Here is a 20754-nt window from a genome sequence, read left to right as displayed (position 1 = left end):
GGGCCTCGTGGCAGGAGGACAGAGAGAAAAAAAACAATCTTGAGAGCCCACCCTCTTGAGACCACAACTCCTTTGATCAGAGGGGGAGAACTCCCCTCCCTCAGAGTTTTAGGTGCTGGTGGGCCCCTGAAGCCACTGATGTAAATTTCACTACTGCCGCTGCCACGGAATTGCCTGGGGGCTGGGGCACGAGAGAAGGAAGAATAGAAAAACCAGGTCCCCTCCACCATCTCTGAGTCAGACCTCCCTCCTCTACCCCTTGAGGCAGAACTAGAGAGTTTCTGCTGGAGATCCTTCTCTTCACTCCTGTGCCCATTCTGGATTTGGGGCTGTCTTGTGTCCAGGCTGGGGAATATCAGAGGAAAAATGAGACACCCACTGCCAGCTCAGTGGGACTTCAAATTCTGGCTTTCTTCCCCAATTTGCCTTCTGTTCTTTACTTTTCAGACTCTTCAGGTAACCACTCCATACATTTCTGTCCAAGTTTTACAGCGTTAGTCAGTAGGAGAGACAGGATGGGCTTACTCCGTCTCACCTGGGATCTCCTAGTTTTAAAATTGTCACAACCATATGAAGTAGCTACTGTTGTTATCTACATTTGAACAATGACAAGACCGAGGCACATGGAGGTTGAGTAACTTGTGCAAGGTCACACAGGTGGTAAGTGGTCTACTCAGTCCTCCTGGCCCCGAGTCTGTGTTCTTAGGCCCTAGTTCTGCAGCCTCAAGGTGAAGGAGGGCTGCCCATTCTGGTGCAGCCAGGGCCGGATCTCACCCACCGTCCAGCCCACAGTGTGTGCGAAGGGAGGGCGCATGGTGTTTGGGAATTACTTTCTTCCTTGGTAAAGATCTAGCCTGAAGTGAGATAGAAAGAGACTTTTGTCTTTAAGCATGTGTGCATGTGTGTGTGTATACATGTTTGTATATGTGATTGCATGCAGACCGTGCAGCCACTAAAAGTGAGGATGTGGATTCATCAAGTACTGCTAGACCCCCCACTGTGTGGCAGACTCTGTTCTAGCTGGAGAGATGTCAGTGACAAAAACAAAGACTTCTGTCCTCACGGAGTCGGCATTCTAGTTGTGTCTTAGTTGTTTCAGGCTAGTATTTAATAATAACAAATTACCATAAACTTGATGGCTTTGAAAGCAAAATTTATGTCTCACGGTTCTGGAGGCTTGAGAAGTCCAAGATCGAAGCACCAGCAGATTCAGTGTTTGATGAGGGCCTCCTTCCTAGGTCGTGGAAAGCCATCTTCTTGTGGAGTCATGGCGGAGGGGTTGGGGGAGGTCCCTGAGGTCTCTTATAAAAGCACTGGTCCCATTCAGAAGGGCTCCACTCTTATGACCTGATTATTCACCAAAGGCCCCACCTCCTAATGTGATGACATGGGGGTGAGGCTTTCAACATATGAATTTTGGAAGGTCATAGACTCTCAGTCCATTGCAAGCAGACAGACAATAAACATAATAAATAAGTTAATTATATAGTACAGTAGGAAGTGGAGTGCTACAGAAAAAAGTAGGGCAGGTAAGCACTTGGAAGTGCTGGAGAAAAGGGTTGGGTATATATTTATTGGCACAGGCAGAATCTGTGATGTATTATTGAATGAAAAAAGCAAGACAAAAGAAAGTATATATGGTATACCTCATTTTATACTTAGGGATAAAAACGTGTTGTACAAACATGAAGGAGGGGGCACCTTCTGAACTGTGAATTTCATGTACATATCAACTCTTTACCTGACACAGAGCTCCTAAATCCCTTGGAATTTCCTGGGTGATAAAACAGTCTTTTGTTCCAATGAGGTGACACTTGTTGGGCCGCTAGGGAGCTTTAGATGGAGGCTAGTTGCCAGAAAGCCGAAGTCTTGACTAGAAGCCTGGAACTTTCAGCCCTGACTTCCAGGAGGGGGTGGGGGCTGGGGACTGAGTTAATAATCGATTATATCTACATGTTGAAACCTCCATAAAACCCCCTAAATGATGGGATTTGGAGAGCTTCCAAGTTGATGAAAGCATCCAGGTGCTAGGAGGGTGGTGCACCCAACCCCACAGGACTGAAACTCCTGTACCCAGGACCCTCCAGACCTCACCCCTTGTACCTCTTTACTGGGCTGTTTATTTGTGTCCTTTATAACATCCTTTGTAATAAACCAGTAAGAGGAAATAAAGTTTGTCTTCTTGAGTTCTTTGAGCTGTTCTATCAAATAATCAAACCGGAGGAAGGATGTGGGAACCCCCAGTTTACAGTTAGTTTAGAGTACAGGAGGCCCCAGACTTGGGATGGCATCTGAAACAGGAGGGGTCAGTCTTGTGGGACTGACTCAGCCCTTAAGCTGTGGGTCTGTGCTAACTTCAAGTTGTTAGTGTCAGAACTGAATCAAATTGTTGAACGCCCAGTTGGCATCAGGAGAATCAGGGAACTGATTGTTGGTGACAGAAAACACCCAAGAGATGGTTAAAATCTTGGGAGTAGATGCCAACCTCATGGTGGGAACTATATACCCCTGTCTCCCTCCCAGCTAGGAATGGCCACGTGTCTAGGTTCTGACCACTGCGGTAGGAGCAGAAGTAATGTGTGCAGCTTCTCCCATCATCTTTTTCAAAGGGAAATCTTGCCCTCTACTTCCTCTTTTCTCATTCCCATGAGCTAAAATGTGGATGTGGGGGGATGAAAATTCTTCGACCACACAGATGGCGGCAACAGTCTTGGGGTAACAAGATAGAGGTGCCTGGGTTCCTTGTGAATCAGAGGCATCCTACCCCTGGACCAGCTGCCAGCTTGGACCCTAATATGAGAGAAAAATAAACCTCAATGGTATTTAAGCTACTGTTACTTGGTTTCTATGAAGGCAGCTTCACCAAGATCTTAACTGGTATGTCCAATTGCTGATTGATTCAAACACCATTTCCTAGGCGCCCAAAACGTGCCAGCACCATGTGGAACATCAGGTCTGAACACAGACATAAGGTCTGAAATGGATGTCGGAAATGGTTGTGGAAGGCAGTGGACTAGCGCTGCCCAGTGGGTGGTATATCAGAGAGAGGCCTTGTGTGGAGGAGGTGGGGAGGGTGGGGTATGGAATGCTAAGCCTCTGGGGATGTGTCATGGGCCACCCTCTCTTGATAAGTAGCCCTTGAGCCCATTGGGCAAGGGCAGTGGGGTCCAAGTCCATGGCCCCCTGGACCCCTGGGGTGGACTTGCTAGGTGCTCTGAGAATGGGGATCAAGGAAACCCCAGTGATTCTGTCCTACCATTTGAAGACAAGTTGGAGGCAGATGCTGGGCCCAAGTCTACAATAACAACCATTTTGAAGTTTCTCCCTTTACAGATGTCAGCCCCCCACCCTCCAGATATATCTCACAACGACTGAGTCATGGGTCAATGATGGCGGTGGGTGTGTGGGTGAGGAGGGTAGCCGAGCCCATTGATCGAGGGCTGAGACATCCTTCCCACTAATCAACAAATTAATAAACCTTCCAATGAGGAGGTGGTGATTCATGAACCAATCAGCTGGCCCTGTAACTGGGGAGTGGAATTGGAGGACAGGCGCATGATGGATAGGGAGGGTTTGTGAGGATGTGGAAGGCTGGCTCCTGGTCCACCCTGAGGGACCTCCTTGGGTCCCATGTACTTTCACTCTAAAGGCAAACAGGGAAGCGACTTTTTCAGAGGTTGAACCTTGAATCGGGGCCTTCCTCCACGACTTCTAACTTCTCCACTGTTCTCCTCTCCTCCTGTCTATCCCCAGAGCCCCCACTCCCCAAGGCACGTGGGGGTTCCTGGGATGCCACAGATCTCCTGTGGGCATCTCGAAACTACTGTCATCTTTCTCTGCCTGGGGTCAGCACACTAAATCCCCTGGTCACTCCCACACCCCCCTAGCTGGGGCTGCGGTGTTAGAAGAGAAAACAGGCCAACTCTCAGATGTCCTTACGCCCTTTAACCTGCAGGTGCCTTGTCTAAGCCTTGAGCCCTGGGAGAACAGCTGCCCTCACCAGCCCCACCAGCTGCCGTCTCCATCCCTAGGGTGAGCACCTGTCTCTATCTTTCCAAGACCTCTGGAGGAGTGGAGTTCTTTGATTTCTGCTGTCTCCTCTCCCTACCCAGGCTTCTCCCTGCCGTGTTTCTCTGTCCCTATGTTCCGAGAGCTCCATGGGGCTCTACAAGGATGTGGCCTGGGGTTCCTGGAGAACAGGGTTGTGTCTTACGCCTCAGACGAGAGCTCCCTAAGAAGAATGTTTTTCCTCCTCCTTCTGAGGATGGGGTCCATGTCCCCTTGTTCTGATGTCTTCTTCCACCTCCATGCTCAGCAAGCCGACCTGGCCTTTCTTGGGACATGTGGGGCCCATAGGGCCCAAATGGCTGATAAGCAACCATTTCCGGAGAGTGCAGGTGACTGAACCCATAAAAAGGGATTGATTGAGGGATCCCTGGACTCTCCACCTCCAGAGAGAGCTCTAAAAATAACACCCACGCCATCTGTCCTGGAGGGTGGAGGTGAGGCTCCACAACTAGGGGCCTGGACAAGACGGCCCCTCCTGCTCTCGCCGGCCGATGGGCCACCTGGAAGCTCTGGAGGACTGTGTTGTTGTGCCTGAAATCATGTTCTGCCCAGTGCCCAGCAGGTGCTTAGTAGTCATTTCCTTCAAAGGCCCTGGGTGGGGGCGGGGGGAATCTTCGCCCCAGAACCCAGTAGAGATTGCAGTAGGCTGGGGATGGTGGCAGGTTCTCAGGCAGCCCTGGCATCATGCAATCCCAGTAGACACCAGTGCCCTGAATGACACCTGGATGGGCATGGGGGCACACTGCCTGGGAAGGGGTCTCTATGCCAGACCTGCTGGACCTGAATGTGTTATGTGTCAGGCTGGGAGCACAGGTGGCCAACTCAGCTGCTTCTGGGGAGAAGGCTGGTTTTTGCCTCCTCCTGCCCCTTTCCCCAACTCTTTAACAGACAGGGGACATAGTGGGGCTGTCCAGAGAGGCCTCTCCTCCGGTATATCACAAACAACAAGTCAAGAGCCAAGGTCACAGCTTCCATCCCTGGCTCCAGTAGAAAGAGACCCACTGGTCCTGTCCCTCCTCCATCCCTCTCCAATGCATCATGGAGCAAGGGCAGAAGAGGTTGACTTTAGGAAGGAGTGCTCTAGGGTCTCACAGGCTGGAAAAAAATGGGTCTGGCCTGCTGCCCATCCCCCCACCACCCACCACTTCCACCCATGGACAGGCTAGGAAAGATACAATCTCAACCTTGGTCCTAGGGGTCATCCCAGGAATCTAGATCCAAACCCTTCACTTCCTTAGGAGGCTAAACTTGCCGTTGAGGGGCTGTAGGGTGAAGATGGAGTATGGGCCAGGCACCCCATCCAAAGATACTCTGAGTCTGAGCGTGGGGGCTCCCCCTTCAGCTCCTTCAAGGTGAAGACACCACATACTGTCTAGGTGTAAGCTGAGTGATCTGGTGTGGGGTGGAGGGAGGAAGGAGGAAGGGCCTCCCTTCTCCAACTCCCCCTCCCTCTCCAGGCCGGGATATAAGCCCCGCAGGGAAACTGCTGAGCTGAGGAGGCCACAGCCTGATCTGCAGCAGTCCGGCCCTTGGGACTCCTCTCACATCCTATCTCCTAATCATCTCTGTCTCTGGAACTGTCACTGTGAGTGGCCTGGGACCCAGGAATGGTCTGCTACCCGGGATCCCAGGCTATTTTGTGGGGAAACTGAGGCTGGGATGGTGGAAACTGGTGCCGAGTGGGAAAGTTGGATTGGAAGGGGGCCAGCAGAAGAGGGAAGGCGAGAGGCCCAGGAGTCCCCACCGACAGCATAGCCCTCTTCCTCTGTCTACCCTTCTGGGCATTCTGGGTGGAGGGAGCTGAGGCAAGCAGGGCTTCTGCCCCTCTGACAGGTGAGAAAACTTAGGCCAGAGAGGGTGCAGTGACCAAGAACACACAGCGAACAGGTGGCATGGGCTTGACGGTGGCCTCAGCCTCCTGCCTTAGGCGTCGAGGCTCAGGATGACTCCAGTGCCCCCTCTCCAGATGGTGACGGTGCGCAGGCCGTGGCCCGCCATGGTCACAGTGCTGCTGGCCCTGCTCGTCTGCTTGGGGGCGCTGGTCGACGCCTACCCCGCCAAACCAGAGGCTCCTGGCGAAGACGCCTCGCCAGAAGACCTGAGCCGCTACTACGCGTCGCTGCGCCACTACCTCAACCTGGTCACTCGGCAGCGGTGAGCGCTTGCGCGGGGTGGGCGGGGCCGGGTCCCCACTAGGGGCGCGGCCAGGCCTGACCCCGCCCGTTTACGGTCCCGCCCCCAGGTATGGGAAACGTGACAGCCCCGAAGCTCTCCTCTCCAAACTGCTTTTCCTGGATCGCGAGGACCGCCCCGTCAAGTCGCAGTAAAGGCGCCCCTCCACATGCCCTGTCCCCTGGAGCGTGGCCTGGTCCTACTGCCCCCGTGGCACCGCCCCTAGTACTCTCCCATAGTCTCGCCTCCCCAGAGCCAACTCCAGGCTCCGTGCGATTCCTTTCCTTTCCCTCCTACAGACCAGAAGGCGCCTACATGTGGTGACGACCCCCAAGGCCTCCTGGGAGACACGCCAATACACCGACCTCATTTGCATGTTTGCTCCTGACCCCGAAACCTGAATTCCACTACCTGCCGGCTGCATCTAGGAGGGGTCGGGATGGGGCTTTCATCCCATTTCTCACTGCCCCCCCTGCCCCCGGGCTGGAGAGTTGTATGTGGTCTTTCCATGGTCCCTAAATAAAGAGCAAATTTCACTGAAATGGAAAGTGGGCATTTGTATTTTCTTTCCCTTCTTCCTGGAGGTGGCATCCAAGTGTGAGTGGAGGGGGAGGGCATGAGAGCCGGGAGGGGAGAAGATGGCCCCTGAGACAAAAGGCGCCTCGGAACAGGGCTGGGGTGGAGTTGGGGGCTCCCTCTGCTTTGACGCTACCACTAGCCCGGGGAGTGGACAGCGCCCAGATAAGGGGCCCTGGAACTGTCTAATCGGGCCAGGCGGGGGCAGGATGAAAGTTCCTGATAGAAGGTAGGGAGGAGCAGGAAGAAGAGTTGCCGGCGAATGGGGAGGGTGGAAAGGAGCATGCCAGGCAGCCCAGGAGAGTAGATGGGGACAGAGCTGCCCCCTCCCCCAAAGGCGAAGGTGGCTGGGGCGTAGGCTTGGTACTAACATCCCAGGTTACCCTGAGGAGATGTGTTACTCAGTCCCAGGGCTGTAGTGACTGGGAGTGGAGAAGGGATCCAAGATAGCGGGTGCTGTGGAGGGAGAGTCCTTGGTGAGGGGGGTGAGGTGTGTGTGTGTGCTGGGGAAGGGGTCATTTCTAACACCTCCATTCCTTGGGCAAGAGGAGCAATGGGAGTGTGGAGGCCACCCTTTCTCTCAGCAGCTGCCATCCCCTTTCTGAATTCACCCTCAGTAGATAAGTCACTAACCATGCCTTCCCGGTGACGAGTCCATGTACCCTCCTTATGTGACTGTGGAAGAAGACTCAAGCTGGCTCTGCCACCGCTGCAGGAGAGATCCCTGCTCAGACCCACCTGCCCTATGGGAACACAGTGCTCTACACCTATCCTCCCCTGAGCCTCCCTCCAGTCTCCCTCAGAGTAGGGTTGGAAGGTGAGGTGGAGGCAGGACCAGGGTCTGGTCGGGTCACAAGCTGTGTAGATTCTAACACTCTAAGCCTTTGCCCAGGCCACTCTCTCTGTCTGCAGACCCCTTTTCCTCTCTTCAGTCTGGAAAACAGCTTCAGGGTAGTAGCCACCTCCTCCCAGAAGCCTTTCCGGATTGCTTAGGGGGGTTGTGGAGTTAGTTCGGTTCTCTGGTTCCCTCTTCCTACAGTATTGCCATATCTGAGACTTGCTTCCCATCACATTTCCCCCCAACTCCCTCGCTGTCTTCTCTCCTCCAATCTCACTACCCCTACACCAGGAGAAATAGAATGGGAGCACACAGTGACTTTTCATGAGCTTTGGTTCGTTGTGTGGTTGGAGGGGAGGGAAGATGTGAGTCTGTGTTGGTGTCCGGGTCCCCTGTCTGTTGGTCTGCCTCAGAGAGCTGTGTTCAGTTTGAGGCTAATAGAAGAGACCCTTGGTATAAATTATATGACCACAGACAATTTCTTCCCAGCTTGACATGTCTGGTTGACCATCGGTGACATGGGCTCACCTCATGGTCACTTGGAGGAGTGCTGAGAGGTGGTTAATCCACTGCTGATCAGACTCAACCAATGTTGGAGCTGGAGGCAACCTTAGATGTAACATTACTGACAACAAGAGCAACAGCTGCCTTAAAAAAAAAAAAAAACCAAGAAGCACTTTCTTATGTGCTAGGCACTGAGTTATTTGTTTTACACACATTAAATTTCTAGGGTATTGATCTGGCTTTTAAAATAGAGGCAGAATTTAAAATGGCTTAACAAGATAGAAGTTTATTTCTCTCCCACGTAATATGTAAGTGGCATCTGGGGAGTTGGCGGTTCCACTCCAGGGGGCCGTCTGACAGCTCAGGTTCCTATTCTGTGGCTTCGCCTTGCCCTCATCTACACGACTGAAGATGGCCCGCCACCACCATGTCCATGTTCCAGCCACTGGGAAGGGAGGGAAGGAGAAAGGGGGGGGGGGTGCTTGTTACTCTGCTGAGTAACAATTACTCTAAAACTTAGTGGCTTAAAATAACCATTCTATTTCACTCATGATTTTGTGGGTCAGGACTGGGAAGGGCTTGACTCAGCAGTTGTCACTGAGAGCCTCTTGTGCAGTGATGATGGTCAGAGGTTGGCTGGGGCTGACACTCACATGTCAGATGGGTGCTGCTGGCTGGTTGCTCAGCTGGGGCCGCTGACCCAGCACCTACATGGGGCTCTCCAGCATGATGTCTTGGGGTAGCTGGATTTGTCTAGCAGCTGGCTCTCCCCAGAGTGCATGCTCCACGAGAACCAGGAGGAGGCTGCATTGCCTGGAACTGTCTAGTTCCAGGCACTGTATTAGTTTGCTAGGGCTGCCGTAACAAAGCGCTACAAACTGGGCGGTTTAACAACAGTTCTGGGAGCTAGAAGTCTGAGATCAAGTCTGGCTGCTTCTGAGGACTGTGAGGGAAGGGTCTGTTCCAGGCCTCTCTCTTTGGCTTGTAGGTGGGTGTCTTCCCTCTATGCATGTCTGCTTCTGTGTCCAAAGTTCCCTTTTTCATAATGACAATAAGGATTGGATTAGGGGTCCACTGGGCCTACTCCAGTACCTCATCTTAATTAATTACATCTGCGATGCCCCTATTTCCAAGTAAGGTCACATTCTGAGCTAGTGGGGGTTAGGATTTCAAAATATGAATTGGAAGGGGTTGGGGAGAACACAATTCAATTCATAACAATTGTACTTTATGGCCTGGCCTCAGAAGTCACATAGCATCTTCCACCATTCCCTACTGGTCCAGGCAGTCACAGGTTCACCCGCATTCAAAAAGAGGGGACAGAGACCCCACTGTAGAACTACATGTGGGGGTAGAAGGTATTTTCATGGTCATCTTTGGTACCATTTACCACAGGAGGGCACATCCACTTCTGAAAACAGAATGGCACACATCATTTAAACTCTCATCTCATTGGTTAAAACTTAGTCATGTGGCCCTGCCTCACTGCAGGAACAGACGAGGAGAGGTCTTTAGCTGAATGGCCATGGGCCTGTCTCAAGTTCTTTTCTGATGGAAGGAGGAGAGAGTGGATATTGGGGCAGCTAGCATTATCTGCTAAAACATGATCTCCTCTGAACATCATCTAGGAATCATTTGGTCTTTTATTGAGCAGATGGGAATTTCGAAGCCCAGAGATGGGGAGAGATTTACAGGAGGCCATATAGTTGGGCCAGAGGCAAGACAGCTCACCCCATACCAGTTATGATTCCATTAACTGTAAAATCTAAATTCTTCTTCCAGAAATGCAAGGGTCCCCATAACACACCCCTTTCTCCACTGGTGGCATCTCCTTAATGTGCACCCGAACCGCTCAATCCCATTGCCGCCTCCCTGCTTCTGTGAAATAGCATCCCTCCCCCGACCCCATTTCTCAAGGCCACCTCAAGCCTCATTTCCTCCGGGAACCTTCCCAACCTGCCCTGAGTATATCTGTAGCCTGAACCTGAGTCTGTCATCAGTTGGCTGGGTGACTGGCCTAGTCATTCCCTTTCACTGCATTAATTTCTTCACTGGTTAAACAGTGATCCTCACACCTTAAATAATAATAATAGTTTACTGCTTTCAGGCTAAGAGAGATTGTGTACGTTGACAAAGGTCACACAGGTAATGAACGGCAGAGCTAGTTCATAGTAGAGCTGAAGCCACGGGCAGCTTGGCACAGCCCAGGCTTATGAACACCCCTCTTATTTTCCTTTATTCTCCCACTCATGTCTAACATGTCTCAAAACTGCTCCGTCCCCGCTCCCTTTCAACCAGCCCAAGGGACAAACCCTCTCCTCCTACTACCAGTCTCTACAGTTTTCTTTCCTCCCCATTCATCCATCCCTCTCCCCCAACACTTTAGTATAGGGATTGGTTTAGTCTTTTTAAAATATATATATATTTTTTTATTGAAGTATAGTCAGTTTACAGTATTCTGTCAATTCCTGGTGTACAGCACAATACTTCAGTCATATAGGAACATACATATATTCGTTTTCATAGTCTTTTTAACCATAAGTTACTACAAGATATTGAATATAGTTCCCTTTACTATAAAGTATAAACTTGTTGTTTATCTGGTTTAGTCTTTCTCTTAGGAAAAAAGAAGGCTTCCTCTCTAGGAAACAATGTGGGCTGACAATGATAGGATTTGCTTTAGCAGCCATTGTGGGCAGGGAGGACGCTGAGCGCTCCTGAGCCTGCAGGGGCCCTGGGGGCAGATGGAGACCTCAGGGCAGAGGGACGTGGGGAGAGAGCACACGTTCCAAATGAGTGACCTGAGCTCTTAGTTGGGCCTGAGTTGGTCCTCAAAGGTGGGACAGGGGCCCAAGGACTGTGTATGTGTGTGTGTGTGTATGAATCCTCAGCCCAAGGGTTTCTCCAGGGAATGGGGGACCCTCTGGGTTCCTGGCATCTGAGGGTGGCCACCCCTTAGCTTTCCCCACCTCTGCTGCTGCCACCCAGGGTGGGAATCAGATACGTTGGCCCAGGCCGCTTTGGAGGAACTCTTGGTGGGGCTGGGGTAGGGAGCAGTATGGAGGACATGATGCTGGTCAAATCGCTGCCTTTGCTGTCCCATATGTGGGGACCCCCATGCCCCTGGCTACTGTCCACTTATCTTCACCATGACCTCAGGTGTTTCTGGGGCATTCCTTGCTTGGTCTCATCGCAGCCTCCACTCCGTCCTCAACACTACACAGTGGCAATCATCCCTGTCCCAGAGGGCATGGGGTTGGACTGGGGAAGAAGGGCCACTTTCGTTTTCACTCAGTCTGCAGGTAAGTCATTGGTGTTTCTCTAAGCAGGGCTCCCCGCAAACCCTGGGAACATATGAAGGTGAGGGAGAAGCATCGCCCAGTCTGGACATGGCCATACAGTTTAGAAAGCACATCCACTAACTCTTTCTCCTCGGTTGTCACAGTGTCCCTGAGAGAACCCAGAAGAGGACTCTCTTGTTTGCAAAGGAGAAAAACGAAAGCTGGAGGTTCAGCTGTCATTGTAGAGTAACTTTCATTTCTTAGTAACTGACAAAGGTGCTCACCTCTGTGACAGGAAAGAAATATAAATGACCTCAGCACTTGAGTCAACCCCACATCTGCCATCTGTCTGCAGGGGCGGGACCAAACCCAAGTAGTGGCCAGAACAGGCCCCACACACTGCAGTCCTGTGGGAGCCCAGACCCTTTGCACTAGACGTGGAGCCTAGCGCCCCCTGGTGGCACACTGCAGTCTCTGTGGCCTCCCTAGAGGCCTGCGTCTGACCAGTCCCTAATTCACCCTTGCTTTACCAAGTGGGAACCTGAAGCCCAGAGTAGGGCCCTGGCTTACGGAGACAGCACATTTGCTTTGCAGAATGTAAGTTGTTGTCAGGTGAAGCATTATTCTTCTTACCAGAAATCAGAACTGAGAGGAGCAAGGCAGAATACTGGGGTTTACTGAGTCTTCCTTTATCCTCATTATCTTGAGGAAAATCAGAGCTCAGATCCCTGCAGCGTCACCTCCAGGCTTCACCCCACCACATCCTCTCCCAGCACACTCATTTGGTGTCTTGATCTGGGACAGCAGAGCCTCAGGGGTGAGGAGCCCTCTGCTTCCTACTCAGGCTTCAGCGAGTCATTCAGACACAGTCAAGCTCCTTGGCCTGAGCTGTGGGAGAGGACGCTGAGCAGGGGAGACTCAGAGGCTGCTGAGGGTAGGGAGCGGCTGATGGCATTGGTGGGGTTGGGACTCTAAGCCGGAACTTGGGTCCTAGACAGCTGTGTGATCTTGGGCAAGTATCTTCACCTCTGTGAGCCTCATCTTTCTCAGTCAAAAAGTGGAAAATTATAGCAATACTCTGACAGCCCTGCTTAGGAAAAGAAGAGTCCAGATTTTGAAGTTGGACTCTATTTCAAACCCTGGCTCTGCCACTGACCTAAGGCTGGTAACTTAGTATCTCGGAGCCTTAGTTTCTGAATCTGTAAAATGGTTTATTGTAGGGACTCATGGAGGGGACTGAGCTGGGCACACTTTGGAAAATTCAAGGCTTTACAAATGATGTTGGTTTTGATCACTCCTCTGGAATGGGGTGCTGGGGAATTGGGGCTACCAGATATTGTCAGCCCCCCTTCTGTTTCCCCTGACCCCAGGCACATCAGTTCTCATTCCCCATCCTATACACCAGCCAGAGAGAGGATTTCTCCTGCTTGGGTCCCCATTTCTTTCCTTATTACCTGGTTACCTGAGGCATCTCCCCATCCCATCTTGTTCTAACCACAAATTGGAAAGAAAGTCCTGAGTCTCCAACCTTTATCCCTGGAATCTCAGAGTCACAGCCTAAATCTTCTGCCCTGAGGGAATCTGTCTGATGATCTGGGTTAATCCTTGGGAGGTAGAAGGGGCTGTTTTGCATCCTGCAATCAGAACCTTCCAGTTATCCTGACATCCCAGAGCCCTGTCCTTGAACCAAGCCTGCTCTGGTGCCCAAAGGCAGATGGGGGCCTACAGGAGGCTGATCATGGTCTGTTTTTACCTGTGATGCTGCCAGCATGGCACCCCCAACACTGCCCTGTCCGCCTCCTTTCACTGGCCCTAGTGCTGGCGTTGCGGGCACCAAGGAGATGGTGGGAGGGGGTGATGGCTGGGACGTGAGAGAGGCTGACAGGAGGCGGGGACTCTGGGGGGGTTGAGGACTATAAAGGGGCACGGCCAAGGGCAGGGGTATCCATCCGGCCTGAGGCACGCACTCGCTTGGTCCAGCGCCCGCTTGCTCAGGACTCCGGGTAAGCGGGCTCAGCCTGCCCTGAGCTCTGGGGCCTGGGGGGCTCCTAGGGGCCAGGGGCTGGGATGTGGGAAATGAGTCGATGCTTTGCAGGGCTGGGGCCTCTGGAGGCCTATTTGGGTCTGGTTCTACATGTGGACAAATCTGTCCCCCTGGAAGAGCAGTCTGCTGACTAGAAGATTACAAATGTGTATGGGGCAGGGGGTGGTGGCTGTGAACACAAACGTGTTAGTGGCTGAGACCTTGTGGATGATTGGGAGCCATGGGTGTGACTGTGCCTTCTGCTCAAGGCGACACGGGCTCAGAGCCATCAGGTCCTGGATGTCACGAGTCCTCTGTCTCCTGCCCCCCATCCCACCTCCTCTGCTCCCCTTTTCTACTTTGCCAAGGCTCTGGCAGAGCTCTGGCTGCCCTGCTGCTCCTGAGAGGGGCAGGGTCTAGGAGGTGGGCCGGTCAGGTCTGAGTAGCCCTTTGCTCTGCCCCTCTGTCCCCAGGCTTGGAGAAATGGGTGAGGGGCTAAGGGGCTGGAAGGTGGGCCCCGTTCTGCCTCCATCTCCCTGCTCCTTGCTCCTCAGATGGCCGCCGCACGCCGCTGCCTCTCCCTGCTGCTCCTGTCCACATGTGTGGCTCTGTTGCTGCAGCCACCCCTGGGTGCCCGGGGGGCCCCGCTGGAGCCGGTCTACCCAGGGGACGATGCCACGCCAGAGCAGATGGCCCAGTATGCAGCTGAGCTCCGCAGATACATCAACATGCTGACCAGACCCAGGTGTGTGTGTGAGAGAGGGACAGTGGTCCCAGCCCCCGGGGCCCTGGGCTGTGACTCCAGCCGCAGCCACAGCCCCAGCCCCTTCAGTGCTCTTGGGAAAGCAGAGCATCTCTACTCACCTTGCCCGGGCTCCTGTGCCCCGGGGGATATGGTGCCCAAGAGTAGGCATGAGGCAGGTGAGCTGGCACCTGGGCACAGTGCTTGCCCCAGCTGCCTCTCCCCTCCCAGGTATGGGAAAAGAGACAAAGAAGGCACGCTGGGCCTCCTGGACTGCGGCTCCCCCTATGCGGTGGCCCCCAGGTAGGTTTGATTCCCTGCTCTGATGCCCAGATGCCTGGGGCAGAAACGGGGGGTGGCTCAGGGGAGAACAGGGGCCCAGGGCTAGCCTAAGGGCATGAGGATTACCTACTCACACCCCATGTTCTGTCCTCTCTTTACAGGGAGCTCAGCCCAGTGGACTCGTGAGGCCACCTCCTGCTCCTCTGACTCCAAGGGCAGTGCTGGCCCCTCTCTCCCGTTCACACCCTTGGCTCTGGCCACAGCTTGCTCCCTGCTCCCACACAGGCTAAATAAAGCAAATCAAAGTCACAGCCTCACTCTCTCTGTGTGTCTCTGTGGACCCTGGTTGGGGCAGGAGCAAGCCAAATGCACAGGAGAGAAAGGGGCAGGGCTGGGAGGAGGAGAAGGGAAAGAGGTGTTATTAATGATCCAGAACGTCTGTAGGGTCATCAGAGCCATTTAGCTCATCCTCTCCACTTCCCAGAGGGGCAAGTTGTGGCACAGGGGGAGGTGGGGACTCCCCCAAGGTCATTCAGCAAGTCCGTGAAGCTTGAATTGTCCCATTTCAGTACCTCTAGTACCTTGGCCTGATGGCAGCTCTGTCCCCAAGCACAACACCCCCAACCCCCAATGCCTTCCTACAGCCTAGGCGGTAGGTGAAGTACTAATTTATACTAAAGTGTCCTTGGCATGGGGAAGCAGGGTAACGACCGAGCCCAGAGGAATGAATGGGGTTGAGACAGTCACTGGCTGCATCGGTGGCATCAGAGCTGCCTTCCTCTGGGCAGTTGGAGGTGTGTCAGGTGTGCATGTCGAGTTGAAACACAGGTCCTCATGGGGCACAGCACCCAGCAGAAGCACGGCCAGAGGCAGGGGACAGTGATGGGGATGGGTCTGGAGATGGTGTCTTGTGAGATTGTTGGGAAAAGGAGCCTACTGTGTGCCAGAGGCATTTAGCCCTCTCAACAACCCTGTGAGTGGGAGATACTGTTATCCTCACTCTATAGAGGAGGAAGTCAAGGCTCAGAGAGATCTAGCAGCTTGTTCAAGGTCTGGCGGCAGATGGGAATCCAATACAGAGATAGAACCTTGGCTTTAAAGTCAGGCGAACCTGGGCTTGAATCGGGATCTGCCATGTTCCGTCTGTGTGCTTTTGGGTGGGGACGTAACCTCTCTGAGCCTCAGGTTCCTCATTTGTAAAATGGGAAGAATAGTAGGGTTGAAGTGAGCAGGACATGAAATAATGCATGTGACACATTTAGCATGGTCCTTGAGCCAGGTAAATGGTCGGTAAAAGGGAGCTTTTGAGGAACAGATTTGCAATGCAGCCCCCAGCCACCCAGCTGTTTCCATGAAGCATGCTGGAAGGTTGAGCAGAGAGATAACTGTTCTTCAAATATATGCAGCTCCATCTTAAGGAAGAGGTTTCTGGTTAACTCGGCGTGGCTCCAGGAGGGGTCTCTAGAAGGCAGGCTCTCCTTGATTATAAGGCAGCATCTTTGAAGAACCTGAAAACTGGAAAGTTTTTTTTTTTTTTTGGTTGTTTGTTTTGTTTTTGTCTGAGAAGACATTTTATTGGAATCAAATAAGCTGGTGGCATAATCTGCAAATTCTGTGTGTACTGCTATGGTATCTGAAACATAATTATCTAGCTTAAATTAATTAGACTAATGCTCAGGAAATCTTGCCCTGAGAGGTAGTGATGTCCTGGGCAGAGGAGCTATTCAAGCAGTTGCAGGAGGGGAGGCCGCAGGAGGGATTCAGCCTTCCAGGAAGGAAGCTGGAGGAGCTGAGGGTTCTGGCCACCTCCAGGAGTCCAGTCTGCAGATGGCATGCTCCAGCTCTGGGAGGGTGAGGACCCGGATCCTGCCCGGTGAGACCTGCACTAAGGAGGGGTCCCCATAGCCTCTGCCTGCCTTTGCCATTTTCAGGCCTCCTGAATAGATGGGGATGGGGTGGTGTGTCTGTGTACGACTGGGAAGGACTGACCTTGACTCTCTCCTCTTCTCCTGAGACTAGGAGCACCGGTGGATAAGGGACAGTCATGGTGGGCGTCGGGGGGAGTAGTGAGAGAATCAGAACCTTTCTAGTTCCTGGAATGCTTCTCCTTCCTCCCCAGCATGCTCTGCCTGGAGAGATGGGGCTCGTGGGTTTGGTGGATGAGGAGGTCCACTTTCCCTGGCTTAGCACTTCACACTGAACCCATGGCAAGCACGCCACCATCATGGCTCCCCTCAAGTCCTGGCTGTGTCTGGTGTGTGCAAACGACCTGAAAGTGGAACTAGGCCCCAAAAGGCAAAGAGCTGGAGAGGATGCAGCCACTGGGCCAATGCATGGCTCAGGCTGATTCTTAAATCCAAGGGGGTATCTGGGAGGGGGGCTGGTTTCAGCAGGAGAACAGTTTGAGTTCAGATGATAGAGACTGAAGTTCCAAATTTTCTCTGGCCACTAAGGGGATGGGTTTGAGTAGGGAGAGGTGTAGATACTTCCCAGGGGCAGGAAATGGGACCCTGCTCAGGACATACCTGTGTGTGAGAGCTGGATCAGGACGAGGCCTCTGCCCCTGCCCAGAGGAGAGTGCCACTCTCGAACCCAGCTTCTCAGGGACAGGCCCTGGCTGGGCTCCTGTCCTTCCTTTGCTCTGCTCACAGCCAGAGAGGACGAGGAGAGGCAAAGGCAGGGCCTTATGCTCTGCCCTGGGTGGGTGGAGCTGGTGGGGGAGGCACAGCTGCTTGTTCAAGTGCCAATACTGACATCCCAGGCTGGCATCAAAGCTGCCCTACTCGGTGTAGAAACTCGGGGTAGAAACTCAGGGTGTGGGGTGGGTGCTGGCAGAAGCCCTCCTTTGAGGTTTCTGGGACCTGCTTCTCTCACTTCTGCTCTCCTTCTTTGTGAGGCAACACATGCTGCCAATCCCTGGTGGGTAAGTGCCTGAGGTGGGGCAGGTGGATGGGTTGCAGGGAGGAGGCAGGGCAGACCCTGCAGCTGAGATCTCCTGCCCCTCCAGTAGGAGCTCCAGGGTCCCCCTTTCCCCTGGAAGGGCGGATACCTTCCTGCTCAGGGCCCACAGAAGTCAAGGAAGCAAAAGAGATTCCGTTTCTCTTTACTGTTGTCACTGGGGGCGGGAGGTGGGGGAGGCAGGAGTCAGGGTCTCTCTCAGAATGTAAAGGGGGTCCATGGGTGGGGAGATTTGAGTTGGGCATCTGGAAGTCAAAGTCCAGCCTGGAGAAGGAAGTCCCCGGGGTCCTGGATTCCCCGCCCCCCACCCCCACCCCAGGGCTTCCTTTCACTCCCCGCCAACCTGCCCCCAGTTCCGAGTGAGGGCCCTGAATGCCAGCCGAGCCCAGGCTCTCCTACCTGGGACCCTGTGAGGAGGCTAGTGGTCAGGGTTTAGCGATGTTCCTTGGTGGAGCGTTCGTGATGTTCCGTTGGGGGAGTGTCGTTGCGTTCACTGATAGGGGCTTCGTAGCGTTCGCTGGTGGGGTTTTCTTGGTGTTCTTCTCATCCTTAGGTTTCTTGGTGTTCTTAGGCTTTAGGCTGCGGAACGCGTCTTTGCAGAGGTCAGGGGGCAGCCCCGCGGGCCCAGTTCCGGGCTGTGATGCGTGGGGAGTAGGGTGGGGTGGGGTGGGGTGGGGCAGAGGGGCAGGTGGTGTCCGTTTCTCCCCTACCCCTACTCCTCCCTTCCTCCTTCCCGTCCTCTCCACCCGCCCACCTGCTATTGAAGAGCTTCTCTATGTACTTGTTGAACTGGCCGAAGCTGGGTAGCCAATAGGCCGCCCTGGGGCTGGGGTGAGGCTGCAGTTCCAGCTCCTCCCCCAGCGTCCCATCGGGGCACAGCAGCAGCACCAGGCACATCAGGGCCAGAGCGCAGGCGCAGCGCGGAGCCGCTGTCTGGAAGGGGCGGGGCGGACAGAGGAGCGGGCGGTCACTTGACGTCCAGGCCGCCAACACGTGGCAGAGCGTAGGGTCGGGCTCAAGCTCGGGCACTGGGCCGCCCAGACCCAGGAAAACTCAGATTTTGGGACGAACACAGGTACATGGGCGCCATAAGGGACTTCCATGTGCTGGAGTTGAATGGTGCACACCTGGACGTGCAGTGATGCGCACAAAGTATGGGGTAAACAGGGACCCTAGCGATGAGCCAGGCACGGCCTGAGATGGACACAGGAGGCCTTCATGAGACAAGAAGGGGGCAGGGCACAGCCATTCAAGGACTGCTACAGCAATTAACATCAAAATGGTGAAAGATTCAACCCTCAGAAGGCTTTGAGGCTCAAGATGCTGGGAGATTTAACTTCTAGTAGACCTTGAGCTTCATTACATGCTTATAGTAATATGTTAGCATGGTAAGTAACATGCCTACAGGTGCCATAACAGTCCCACTGTTAGCCACAAAAGGTCAAAGAGTGGGAAATGGCCAACTTCCTGGGAATCCCAGCCCCTTCCCCAGGCTAGTTAAACTGGTCCTTCCACTTGCATATGAAGCTACCAAAGCCCATAAAAATGGGCAACACTGCCCCTCATGTCCTCTCTCCCCGACTCCATTAGCCACACTCTGTCTATGGGGTGTGTACCTACTTTTAATCTGAGTACCCAACCCCTACACCTCATGGCCTTTCTTTTGCCTTTCAATGTATCTCTCTGAATAAATCTACCTTTACTCAACTGTGGCTCACTCTTGAATTCTTTCCTGCGTGAAGCCAAGGACCCACACTTGGCGGGGCACGTCCCAGGGACTCAGCCGAAACCTGGGACACAGCCCTTCTCACGCCCCACATCTGTTTTTCCTGCATCAGTCATAGGGACTTTGATTGACTCCCTGACCTCGCTGACTTCTGCAACTCCTTCCTCACCCCACTCCACCCTTGCTGTTGCTCTGAAATGCCCCGACATGCCGACATGCCATTCACTCTGCCTGGAAGACTTCCTCAAGGCCAACTAACTCGCCTCCTTCAGGCATTAGCTCAAAATTCCCCTTCTAAATGGGCCCTACTCTGACACCCATATTTAAAATTGCAACCCATCCCTTCATCTTTTTTTTCTTTAATCGAAGTATAGTTGATTTATAATGTTGTGTTAGTTTCTCCAGCCCTTCACCTTGTTCTACGTTTCCCCCATTGCACCTTCTAACTTACTACATTCTGTGCTTATTTTTTAACTGTCTTCATCCCCAGCAGTAACCCCAATCCCACCTCCACCAATGTAAACACCGTTACAGCTGGGCTATTTGCCTATTTTGTTCGCTGATGTATCACAAGCACCTAGAACATTGCCTGACTCTTAGTAAGTGGTCAGTAGTACCTGTGAACTGAATGACTAACACAGTTGCATACAGGAACACCAGCCAGCCCCAAGATTTCCATCCGCACACCCAGCTGCACACAGAGGATTTTGTGGTGGCCACACAGAGGCACACACAGTGATTCACACACTATGATGCCCGTACACATGCTACACACCAGCGGAGCCCCTGAGACCCTCAGCCCTCTCTTGACCAGGAACTCCCCTCATCCCCACCCCCAAGAGAAGGGACAGGAAACGCTGGCATCAGACTGGCAGCGGGGGCTGCCCTGGCCTCACTTTTGTATGCCCTTAATGGCATGAGTACAGGCCCTCGGTGCCAGCCTCCATCCCAGGCTCCTGGAGAACACAGCTGACAGGGACCACCAGACGTTACCATGGTGCTGGGCAGGCGCAGAGACGCAGGGCAAAGGGTCTCTGGCCAGCGCCCCCGAGGCCCTTTATATTCCCTGGGACCCATGTCCCCTTTCCCTCTGTGGCTCCACCCCTAGCTTGGCCTCCTCCTGCCCCTGTGTCATAACCTGGGAGTTGGGAACAGGGAGAGGGTGGGGGTGGAAACACATGGGCTGCCAGCCGTCCTGACCAGGGCACAGTCCCTGCCAGGGGCCCAAAGGCATGGGTGGCAGAGGCGGAGGCCCAGGGGAGTAGGGTAACTTTTTGCTCTGAGCCTACAGATCCTAGGGAGGAACTGTCTCTGGGGCGGGTGCTGTGCTCTTCCCAGAGGCTGTTTTCAGGATTGGGAGGGGAGCTATTTTGCGAGACCCCATGCTCCTTTCCATCGAGCTGGATCCTGGGCACCTCCTTTCCCCTCACAGCTGCTGTGGGGCCTCAGCGCCCCTGCTCCTGGCCTCCAGGCCCCTGGCTTGTGGGGAGAGGGGGAGAAGTTGAGGTTTCTGCCTTCAGGATCGCAGGCCTCACTGCTCATCCTGGAGATTTTCAGCCTGACTAGTCACTTTGGCGCCCCTGA

General features: G+C 53.5%; 2 protein-coding genes and 1 long non-coding RNA gene across 3 annotated transcripts; 2 read left to right on the top strand and 1 right to left on the bottom strand.

Annotated features, from left to right (window-relative positions):
* The first annotated feature begins 6034 nt into the window (after window positions 1-6034).
* PYY (peptide YY) lies at window positions 6035-6564 on the top strand. The gene is made up of 3 exons (XM_031469763.2): window positions 6035-6222; window positions 6311-6391; window positions 6540-6564. The coding sequence occupies exons 1-3, from the start codon at window positions 6035-6037 to the stop codon at window positions 6562-6564; spliced, it is 294 nt and encodes a 97-aa protein (XP_031325623.1).
* Window positions 6565-14016: 7452 nt separating this feature from the next.
* Window positions 14017-14781, top strand: PPY (pancreatic polypeptide). The gene is made up of 3 exons (XM_010994140.3): window positions 14017-14207; window positions 14436-14507; window positions 14648-14781. The coding sequence occupies exons 1-3, from the start codon at window positions 14017-14019 to the stop codon at window positions 14670-14672; spliced, it is 288 nt and encodes a 95-aa protein (XP_010992442.1). The 3' UTR covers window positions 14673-14781.
* LOC135323151 (uncharacterized) lies at window positions 14757-18301 on the bottom strand. Its single transcript, XR_010384404.1, has 3 exons — window positions 18199-18301; window positions 17844-18023; window positions 14757-16001 (listed from the first exon to the last, which is right to left on the bottom strand). It is a non-coding gene; the product is annotated as an uncharacterized LOC135323151 (long non-coding RNA).
* Between the last annotated feature and the right edge of the window lie 2453 nt (window positions 18302-20754).

This window comes from Camelus dromedarius, chromosome 16 (genome assembly GCF_036321535.1).
Source record: "Camelus dromedarius isolate mCamDro1 chromosome 16, mCamDro1.pat, whole genome shotgun sequence".
NCBI lineage: Eukaryota > Metazoa > Chordata > Mammalia > Artiodactyla > Camelidae > Camelus > Camelus dromedarius.
The sequence above is the reverse complement of the archived record's forward strand: the minus strand, read 5'-3'. Positions and strand labels throughout refer to the sequence as shown.

What these genes read in the sequence shown, in the direction of transcription:
- PYY (XM_031469763.2), top strand. Translation starts at nt 6,035, where the DNA reads ATGGTGACGGTGCGCAGGCCGTGGCCCGCCATGGTCACAGTGCTGCTG. An exon ending in AACCTGGTCACTCGGCAGCG is followed by an intron (nt 6,223 to 6,310) that starts GTGAGCGCTTGC and finishes TCCCGCCCCCAG; the next exon opens with GTATGGGAAACGTGACAGCC. An exon ending in GACCGCCCCGTCAAGTCGCA is followed by an intron (nt 6,392 to 6,539) that starts GTAAAGGCGCCC and finishes TCCCTCCTACAG; the next exon opens with ACCAGAAGGCGCCTACATGT.
- PPY (XM_010994140.3), top strand. Translation starts at nt 14,017, where the DNA reads ATGGCCGCCGCACGCCGCTGCCTCTCCCTGCTGCTCCTGTCCACATGT. An exon ending in AACATGCTGACCAGACCCAG is followed by an intron (nt 14,208 to 14,435) that starts GTGTGTGTGTGA and finishes CTCCCCTCCCAG; the next exon opens with GTATGGGAAAAGAGACAAAG. An exon ending in CCCTATGCGGTGGCCCCCAG is followed by an intron (nt 14,508 to 14,647) that starts GTAGGTTTGATT and finishes CTCTCTTTACAG; the next exon opens with GGAGCTCAGCCCAGTGGACT.